Genomic DNA, 11200 nt, shown 5'->3' with positions numbered 1-11200 from the left:
ATTCCCACTGGATATTAAGAAGGGCCTGGCCTGATTATTTGTCCCACTCAAATGTACTGAGATGCCTAAAGTGCCTATTGGTAGAAGTATTTTACTATATATTCTAAGCTATATATTTCTTAGTAATTTGTTTCTCAAATCTTATTCTCTGTCCTTCGCAATCAAATGTGTAACTTTATTTCTATAGTTGAAAAATAACAAAAGTAACAGTATTTGCAATCTGTTATGAACTCTTGCTTTTTGCAATCACTTTTTATGTCAACATTATGAAGATAACAATTTTTCAGAATATAAAATGAATATATTCATGTCCTTGTACATATCAAAACAGTCATGTGTCTAGAGACATGCAAAAACTGTGGAACAGATTTATACGGGAAAAACACATTAAAAGTGATCAAACTATTTTCAGAATAAAAGATAAACAGTCTGAAACATATATTTTTAAATTTTTAATTATTTTAAAATGTAAAGGTAGGTTAAATTTCATAGACATGACATTTGACTGAAATTAGTAAATTGAAGAAATGTAAAGGAAATAGGATGTCAAACTGCCAAAATTACATTGCAGATTGCCTGTATTTTAGGTCTAAGTTTAACCAATGGTTATGAATAGGCCACATGTGGTAATAATTATCTAAAAGGACAATTTATTCAAGGGTTGGATTAAAAACCTTTTAAGGATTTTGTCCTTAAGGCAAACAGAGATGTCCTAATAACAGATTGTATTCCTCTTCTCAAAACTGAAGAATATTTATTCTAAATTAATGTAATTGAAATAAAATATAGAAGTAATTTAAAATTAAATAATATGTATATCTTTTTATAAAACATCATAGATTGAATTTTAGATCCAATAATGTTATTTTGTATTTATTAATGTATTATTTTGGTGATTAGTCACATATTATAAAGGAAAATTACATTGTCAGCAACCATTGCTCATTTTTATTTCAGAATTACTGAATTGCTAACATAAGTTATTTTTGAGTCAATAGATTTTATCATTAGAGTGTACTGCAGTTCAATATAGTCAGGAAAATGTATGCATACTATAAAATATAAACATTTCACGTTTTCTTGAATAATTTAATTTACTTCCTGAAAATGAAACATTTCAAAATATAGATGGGCGATTCCTTAACTAAATAATTCCTAAATTTAAAAACCCTAAATATAGCAACTAACAAATGGAGAATCCTCAATATCTGTGCTACAGCTTTTTGCATATAGTGTAAAAAATTATTTTCCTTAGTATAGCAGGAGCCCATAATACGTAATACTTTCTTCAACTATTCAGAAACAATTCAGTTGCAGGAGGTTATTATTATATGTTTCTTCCAAGTATGATTCATATAAGTTAGTTACCAAGTTTCTACTTTAAGCTAAGTGAAATCTTTGTGAAGAGTTACCCTAGGGTAGGGGTGGGCAAATGTGGCTCTTTTACAACCTGTGGAGTTGAAGTCAACAGGTTGTAAAAGAGCCACATTTGCCCACCCCTGCCCTAGGGAAAGCAAATCTTACTAACATAAGATAATTCTCTGTTAACAAGCTAAGAAGTAACTTACCTCTCCATATTTTCAGAGAGTGATCTTTATCTGTTTGCCAGCAGGTAAAATTTTGGTAAACATATTAAATAATTTTTCACTTTTTAGGAATATATTTTTAAAACCTTAAAAGATTTATCAAGTCAAATATCTCAATAGAATAAAATTAATTTTCTAAAAAAGTTCCTTATAATCACGTAAAAACAATTAACCACAATAAGATGACAACAGTAATATTCTGAAAGCCATATGAATATAAAGAGTCTGATATTGGTGATTCTTCTGCTTCACTTAAAGAGCTAGAAAGACAATTTCAAGTACAATACTCATTTATATTTTAACAAATATTTTCTTAAAGATTAGTTTTCAAGCCATTGCATCTCATTTGAAACATTTGGAACAGGTTTACTCGCTTTTGAAATATTAGTGCACTGACACACACTGAATTAGGCCATGATGCATAAAGAACTATTTGAGTGTGAACTTTCTTACAAACATATCCCTGCATTGACTTTCACAATTCTTTAAACTAATAAATGTTAGGCTATCTGTTTCTCTATATTATGCTGAAACACAGCAAAACATTTAAAAATATACCAAATTGTATCAAGTAGAGGGTATCTGGTTGCTTTTAAAATGTAAGTTGCTCTGTGTTGTTTGCTTTAAAGAGGCAGTATAGTAAATCACATGAGCAGGATACCAAGGGTACAAAGACATCCCACCTTTTTTATTGCCTATAGCAAATCAAGTCATTGCTATTAATATAGTTCAAATACCCACAGTATTTTCCTTTAAATATCCATTTCGTTAGGAATAGATAAGTATGAAGAAGTAAATTCATATCAGTGAAAATTTGCAGATATATTTTTTGAAAATCAATGCCATATTAATATATTTTGCACAATAGAACATTTTCTTGCTTTCTTCTTTTCCAATTTTTGTATTTTTCCAGAGATTCCCAACCTCTCAGGAGCAGTGCAAGCATTGCAGAGGTAAGAGAATCCCAATTGCCAGCAGTATCCCTTTTACTGGCATAAGGACATAGTACAACACCATCAATGTGAGAGTTTCAATCATATGTTTTCACAATTAAAGTTATTACTGTACAAGTAAATATGTATACTATGAAAGACAAGAGAGTAAGCTGGAGATAAAATTTTTTAAATATTAACAAATAATTTAATGGCTGACAGCCGGTCATCATAAAAGCACAATGATTCCTGCCATCACATCAACTCAACGTTATAATCACTTTATAGTACATTTTTTTACAAATTAACTACATTTACAGAAACAGCTCTACAGTTTAATGCAACATTGTTTTCAGATCAAAACCTGAACAATAATTAACTATGCCTTTGCTTCAGAAGTTCATCAATCTGAGTCTTGTACATATTTTTTACATCCTCAAGGTCCAATCTCAATTCTTCCGCTTCTTCTGCTTTCTCTCCATACATCTGCAGAATGGTATTGTATCTCTGATCCAAATCCTGGAACAATATTGTCCAGTAATTATAAAATTGTTCCCACAAAAATTCTTACTTTTTTCTGTCATTCATTTTTTGTTTAATATAAGATATAATCCTTTTTATGCAGTCAAAACAACACTTGTTACTATCCACTTATTATTTTATTGTAAAAATAATAGTAGTTGCCTAAAAGTCTGTTGCTGTTGTTCACTGCATGGTTTTACATCAGTAATAGTCTCCTTTAATTTTATTCTGAAATAAATTGATAGAAACCTACCCTTAATTGTGCACGTAACTTGGGGATCTCCTTAATTTTTTCTTCTAAGTCATCATTTTGATTTGTTAATTTCACCAGCTCTTCAGCCATTACTGATCGAGTTCTTTCAAGGTTTCCAATTTCCAACTAAAATAATATTTGACAATAAGATTTCAAAACCCATTCACTAAATTTTTAATTTAATTTGCTTTTTATTAATTTAAGTGTTTCTAGTGCAAACCTATGTTTATTATTAATAGTACTGTATGCAAAGTAAGAGCCTAATACAAATAAAGAACACATCTTAAAACCAATTCATTCATTTATAATGTAAGTCTGAATAGTCATTGTGAATTTGGGAAAGACTGCACACTTCTATATTTTCTAACTTGATGTACACAGGATAAAGTAAAACGAATAAATGAAAATACTTTACTAGCACACAAAAAAACCTCAGATTTGACTTAAGGAGATGCAAGCTCATGAAATCAACATTTAGAAAAGTCTTCTATCTATGGAATCATTCTTCCTCCCTAAAGATCTCTCTCAGCTATGATACTTCGCAAAATAATTATTAGGAGTAATTGTTATTTCAATTACTTTTTTCTTATTTTTGGCTTGCAACAACAGAAACAATCTACTCTTGTTTCCCCAAAAATAAGACATCCCCTGATAATAAGCCCAATTGGGCTTTTGAGCGCATGCATTAAAATAAGCCCCCCCCGAAAATAAGCCCTCCCCAAAAATATTTAAACGCATGCACAGCCGGCCCTCGCCATTTCCTCTGGTTTCCTCCATGCACCCCAAAATAATAAGACTTCCCAAAAAATAAGGCCAAGCACTTATTTCAGGGTTCAAAAAAATATAAGACAGGGTCTTATTTTCGGGAAAACATGGTAAAACATATGATCGTCCTACTATATTAATCCAACTACAGTTGGATCTACATTAGTTAATTACTCTGACTGGCATGTTATTAATCTTGATCACACGCTATCTAAAGAATTGATACATGATTCTCTGTTTACCTGGAGATGAGAAACCTCTCCATCCCGTAATTTTAATTGTGACTGAAGGTTTTCTATAATACTTGAACCTGCTCCCATTCTCATTACGTCATACAGATTGGTCCCACTTGCAGACACTGAACCAAAGGAATGGTCATACTGGTCATCCTGCAATGCGATATAACCATGAAATTAAATACTGAGCAAATACAAGTTAGACTGGAGCCAAATTATTTATGATTTTGTACCATAATAATGTTGATTTTTTAAAAAAAAATTCTGAAAAGAATGCTAATAAAATGTCACGGTATGGCAACGTGGATAGACCAAGCAGACAGAAATCCCTGCATAGCCATGACAGGCATTAAATGACCTCTAGCTAGTCACTATTTTTACAGCCTAATGTATTTTTCATTTCTTGTAAAGATGTAATTGTTTGGAAAGAGATTACATATGACAGATGAAAGTAACTTTTAAGAGATTAAAAGATGCCTTGGAAATAATAGTAGCAAAATGATTACTGTTATTAATTAATGTCCGAGAAAGTTTACTGCAAAATAATTTTATCATCTGATCTTACACATGATATATAAACTTTAATCTGAATTCACCAAAAGTGGATTAAGACAAAAATCTAATTTTATTTATCCCCCATATTTTGCTCTGTAGCCTTTATCCTTTCTATTTCTATTGAAAATATGCCCTCATCTGAGCAAAGAAACTTTTAGTGGATTCAACAAAAATGCTAATAAAATGCTTTAAACATAATGCTCCAGAAACATGCACAAACATCAAAAAAGGGTTGAAATGTATAAAGAGCAATACCTGACATATGAAGGATGTTTGGAGTCCTGCCATATCAACTCCACTTATGGAACTTGAGCGTGAGAGTGTTGGGGTGCTGGACACAGTTTCCATTGTTGATGAAACGTATAATTTACGCTCCTGGGAGGAAAAAGAAACAAGAAAACCATGCAAAATAGCATTTTGGAGAGATAATAAATTCCCATAGCACAGACATAGAAAAAGCAATTTCTTCTGTTACAAGTAGAATTACCCTATTTTCAAACAGTTTAATAGTAATAGCATTTAGACTTGTATACTGCTTCATAATGCTTTAGATCATTCTTTGGGCAGTTTATAGTGTCAGCATATTGCCCATAAGAATCTGGGTCCTTATTTTACTGATGTTGGAAGGATGGAAAGATGAGTCAATTTTGAGCCTCATCAGGATCGAACTTCAGGCTATAGACAGAGTTTAGCCTGCAATAATACATTCTAATCACTTTGCAACCAGGGCTTTAGATTTATCCCTTTCATTTTAAATTATATGTAGAAGCCGCTATTCATTCTGCTCAGGCATTAGTACCTGATGCTTCACTAAATCATTACTGTTTTGTGTCAGCTGTAATTTATTTAATACAATGAAATAAACAACTCAAATTATGTCCAGTTAATATTCCAACAGAATAAGAGAGGATTTCTTAATACAACCAAGAGAAAAACAAAATCAGTAGAGGAAACACAATGAAACAGGAAATAGTAGGCCATGCATTAGAAAGATCCTGGGTTACCCAAAGCATGTAATATATAATGCAAAACCTATATTGATGCTGACTAGAAAAGATGATACTTTCAAGACATAAACCAAAACTAAAGTACTAAAAATCAAAATTATCTCCCATCTTCCAACATTTGTTTAAGTTTCTCACATCCAGAATTATTGGACAGACAAGATCAAGTACCTTTTCTCTTGCAGATTCTTGGACAAATATTGTTTTCTTTTTTTCTTGTTCAACTTTCATTTTTTCCATTTCTAACTGAGTAGATAACAACATCTGAGGAAAGCAAAATAATATTTATTAACTGATTCTTTTTCCTGGTGAAGCAACATTATACAAAGAATTGTTAGTTAAACAAACCTTTTCTTTCTTTGCCCCTTCAACAACTTTTACATATTCTTCTTTAAGATTTTCTAGCTCAACTTCATACCTTTGTGAAAAGGAAATTATAGAAAAAAGGTATTACACATTTCCTGAACTGGTATTAAATGTGCAACTGTTTACTAAATTATTACACTTATAATTTACATGAATATAAAATGACTATAAAATCTACACTCGATCAGTTTGGCTATGTGATATGATCACCATCTGTGTTTATCAACACTACAGTTGGATTTGGTTGCCACGGAGTGGTGCATGTTGTGATAATAGCACCTATTCATAAACGTATCAGTGGTTAAGATCCTAATTCATCATATGCATTAGCATTACAGCAATTGCTTTCAAAATATTTTTTTAAATTACACCTCCATCACATCCCAACTTCATTCATTGTACCATGTGCATGCAGGAATTACAGGAATTTTACAGGAATTGAGAGATTATAAAATTTTACCTATTGTTTTCATTTTCTACTTTCTTTAGCCTGGATTTTTCTGCTTCAAGTTGAGCTTGAAGGCGACTGTTTTCTTGTCTCAGGAGACTATTTTGTGATTCAGTGGAAGAAAGTTGGATCTTGTTGGAAAGAAGTTCTTCTGTAGCAGCACGTTCTCTTTCAGTCTGTGCTGCTAAGGCAGCTTGAGATTCACCTTGAGTGGCAAGAATGAAAATATGGTGCACTATGAATTCTTAAGAGTTTACAGTCTGGTATTTTAAAAAGCACAACTTTTCATGAAAAATATTGTCAGGGAAGCCTAAGTAGTCATCAGTCAAACTAGTCAATCTAATACATTAAATCTGATATATTTGAAAATTGTTGCCAGGCATAGGCTTACCCTGCACTGTGAGGAGAGCTTAATTCTTCTCTATGTGTCAATTCTAATGACCCCTTCTCCCCAACCCCCAAAGCTCTACTTTCATGGGAGAAAATCTGTCACTAGGATAATAGCAGGTACGCAGAGAAATTTCTTCAAAATATAAGCATAAGATGACAATGAACTTTTCCTTTATTTGCCTTCTATACTCAATAACTACCTCACCATACATTTATTATTTTTAAGAGGAAAAACAAGATACATTAAATTTCCAAGCTCATCTAGTTTGGCCTTCGGATGTGCTACACAAGCAAGAAATCGGAAATGACATTTTGAGGGTGATCTCCATATTTGTATAGGCTGCTTTCCCACTGTAAAGAGTGGGAATGGGGAATGAAACAACCTTGTGAACAAAAGATAAGAAAGTTTACCTGCCATAACCCAATATCCATTCTCTCTCACAACAACTGTTTCCTAATTTTACTAACTAGTTTTTAAACAAATGACAAATAAGAGCTTTTCTGCTACTAAGAACTATTGTGGATTGAAAAGAATTACAAAAAATTCTCTGAAGAGATGAAAAACGGAATAAAAGACTATAGCTGCCTGCAGGGCAGCATACCAGGTATGGTGGGGGATGAAAGAAATGTTTCCACACTAGACTAACAACAGATACAAATTCAGCACTGGCCTGCAAAGAAAGCCAAACTGTTTTTAATCTTGGAAAAACAGATTGATATGGCCAAGTGAGATTTAAGGCCAAAATGAAACATGAGGTTCATTAATTCTACTAATATGACTACAGCCAAAGAGCCAATTTTAGGAGATCTATATACCATTCATTTTCTGGACATGAATCATATCACAGCCAGTCTAATGCTGCTAACAGAAATTCCAGAGTCAGATACATATTTAATTCTTCCAGGAATATGTGCATATCCACAATCAACTAAAGTGCTCTGCATAGAAGGTTTCTGACACATTCAGCCTAAGAGAGTGACAATTTTTTTTCCTTACCAAGTCTCTCAGAAAGATTTTTCTCTAGTTTTTCCCATGACAAGGTCTGTGCTCCCAGAGTAGCTTGCAAGTTTTCTATCTGCCGGAGCATAGGCCTAGTTGCAGATGTAACACTTTGACTGAGCTCTTGGTTGCGAGTCTCAGCTTCTTGAAGTCTCTGAAATTTTAAGCGGGATAAGTATCACTTGTGTTCAAGAAAACCATGAGTAACATGAAATTTTGCCAGAGCCATTATATATGGTCAAAATCCTTACAGGAAACACAACCCAAAGAATGTTAATTAGCGTTTACATGCAGTGCACTGTTCTTTCTAACACAATTAACATTGCTAAGGAGGATAAATTCTGTTACCGAACAATTATGTTAATATTTCATACATGAATGCTAAGCTGAATTCAAGTACCTGACAGAAGTGTGCCTAGCATTTTGAATTGAAACCATCTGCTCTGAGCTTGGAGTAACTGTTTTAATTGGGAAACTGGTCATGCTGATCTTGTCTGGATTGTTCTGATCTTATTAAAAGTGGTTTGAGCTCCAAATAAATGCACTCCAGATTAAAAACACATTTAATAAAGTTGAGACAGTTATTTCATGTTTGAAATATTTTTTTTTAAAAAAGCTTTAAAATGTTTGGAATACACGGTGTCATCATCATCATTTTAGCCATTGTCTTTCCCTCAGGATGGAGGCCTCTTCCACATGTTTCCGACTGATACGGTCCTGAATTTTCTTTTGCCAATTAGGCCTGCAATATTTGCTGATGTCATCGATCCATCTTGTTTTAGGTCTCTTTTGTGGATGCTTTTGATCCAGTGGGATCCATTCTATGACTGTCTTGGTCCACCTGCCATCAGTTCTTTTTGCTATGTGACCAGCCCATTTCCATTTCAATTCTTTTTCTCTCTTAATGATATCATATACTTTTGTTTGTTCTCCAATCCATGTGCAGGTCTTTCTATCTTGTAATGCCGAGCATATATCTTTTCATGGCTCTTTGCGCCATTCCTAGCTTTTGTATCGATTGTGAGGTTAGTGTCCATGTTTCACTGGCATATATATGTTAGAAGAGATAGCACACACTGATCAAAAACTTCCCTTCAGACATAGGAGGAGGTTGTTCTTGAAAATTATGCTTAGCTTGCCAAATGCTTCCCAAACCACATTTAACACACCTTTCAATTTCCTTTATTGTATCATCTTCCACTGAAATCCATTGGACAAGGTATGTGTAGTGGTCTACGACGTCTAGTTCTTCTCCAGATATTAAAAAATGTTAATTCTTTGGTTAATTTATTAAACATAACCTGGCTCTTTTTCAGGTTTATTTTTAAGCCAAATGGTTCGCCTGCTTTGTGAAGTTCTTGTATGTGTCTTTGTACCTCTTCTGGGTCTTATGAGAAGAGAATATCATCTGCAAATCTTAAGTGATTTAAATAGGCATCATTGATTTTTATCCCATCTTTTGCCCAGGCTAGTTGTTGTATGCAGAACGAAATAACAAATATATCGTTCTAGTACTACCAAAGAATCTATTATTTTTTCCCTTTCTGTCTTCTATTTCTACTTCTGCTCACTGAAAGAAAATCAGAACTGTCAATGTAGCTTTATAACATTACAGAAGAAGTAAAGACACTATATCAATTCAAAAGAAACTGCTATCGTACCTGCTGAAGGTCACTAATTTCCTGGCGTAAATAATCCTCCTTTCTAGCTGCTTGTTGTTCTGCCCTCTGCAATGCAATTCTCAAGTCTGCTACCTATACAACAGAAATAAGGATACAATGGACCACACGCTAAAGATGCAAACCTAACACATTTTAGTCTACTAGTATCATACAATATATTCAGGTTGCTAGATTTAGGAAATAATTGTTTGGAACAATTATTCTGCTTAACAAATTAACATTTTTTTAGGCATAGTATGGATCACCAGCAAACAATTTGAGGTACAAGAACAATGCTTTAATTGAATGGCACAACAGACAAATGTTGCTGCAGAACTGATGCAACAGTGAGATGGGCAGCATAGAAATTTAATAAACAAACAAACAAACAAACAAACAAATCCTTCAACATTCAAAGATAGTAATCTACTAGAAATATATAAACTTTCCCGCATATTTTACTTAAAATGTTTCATCAGTTTAGTGGTTTCTGACATAATAGTCTTAATAATTCATCTATTCATAATTATAAATGTTTAGAAAAACAAGACCATTAAGGATAACGCCAATTTAAGAACAATGAATATCAGAGTAGTAAAAGCAATGATACTGTAATATAATTGCAAAAGCCAGATTCAGAGAAAGAACAAGTAAAATCTTCAAAGTATTAATTTGGAAATAGCAATCAAAATACCATGGATGATAAGATGGACCATCCAATCACTTCTGGATCAAAACAAAGACCACTGCTTCCATTTCCTTGAGGAAATGATCAGAAAGCAGAAATTTACAAACTTTGGACATATAATGAGTAGAAACAATATTATGTCTGGCAAAGTTGAGAGAAGTAATGCTAAAGAAAACAACGGATAAAGAAATGTATTAAATTCAATACTGTTTTGGGAAAAAATGCAGGTTATTGATGGTCAGCATTTGTATGTGTATACTGAAGACTTAAACATGGCCTGATGACATCTAACTAGCTATCTGACACAAGATATTTCAAGATGCATTCTTCGATGTTAAATCTAAGCCCTGCAAATACATTGCAAAATACAGTATTGTAATATCACCTGCAAGACTTATTCAACGTTTAATTGAACACTTACCTGAATTGCTAAAGCTTCTTGTTGTTGATGAGCCTCCTCCTGGGCCTTTTCCAGAATTAAACCCAGCTCCTCCTTAACTTTAATTTCGTGACTTAATGCTGCTTCTTGCACTTCACAGTCTTTTGCAGCATTAGTTTTATGAAGATCTGCAAGTTCTCTGTAAAAAAAATGTTCCCATGGATTATTTTCTGAATATTTGTATCTTGGTATCTTCCAAATGTGGTCTAGGATTAGAAGTAATATCTGAGACAGGTTCATTTTAGTTTAGACAGATTTATAAAGTTACCCAACTCAGTGGCTTAGTGGCTTTGGGCAACATAATATACAAAAACAAACAATAAAGCAGAAAAATAAATCCAAAAGAATATAAAAC

At 32.9% G+C, this 11200-nt stretch overlaps 1 protein-coding gene across 1 annotated transcript in view; it reads right to left on the bottom strand.

Moving 5' to 3' along the window:
• Positions 1–2703: 2703 nt before the first annotated feature.
• Positions 2704–11200, bottom strand: part of TMF1 (TATA element modulatory factor 1) — a 28317-nt gene continuing 19820 nt past the window's right edge. Inside the window, exons 8-17 of the mRNA XM_034440601.3 lie at positions 10828–10984; positions 9719–9811; positions 8055–8211; positions 6680–6872; positions 6202–6271; positions 6025–6117; positions 5105–5224; positions 4301–4447; positions 3294–3419; positions 2704–3037 (exon numbers count right to left, since the gene is read on the bottom strand). Of these exons, the coding sequence (XP_034296492.2) occupies positions 2894–3037; positions 3294–3419; positions 4301–4447; positions 5105–5224; positions 6025–6117; positions 6202–6271; positions 6680–6872; positions 8055–8211; positions 9719–9811; positions 10828–10984 (1300 nt within the window). The 3' untranslated portion in view covers positions 2704–2893. The remainder of the gene's footprint in view (positions 3038–3293; positions 3420–4300; positions 4448–5104; positions 5225–6024; positions 6118–6201; positions 6272–6679; positions 6873–8054; positions 8212–9718; positions 9812–10827; positions 10985–11200) is intronic.

Source organism: Pantherophis guttatus, chromosome 2 (assembly GCF_059756535.1).
Source record: "Pantherophis guttatus breed Tessera chromosome 2, ASM5975653v1, whole genome shotgun sequence".
Lineage (NCBI taxonomy): Eukaryota > Metazoa > Chordata > Lepidosauria > Squamata > Colubridae > Pantherophis > Pantherophis guttatus.
The sequence above is the reverse complement of the archived record's forward strand: the minus strand, read 5'-3'. Positions and strand labels throughout refer to the sequence as shown.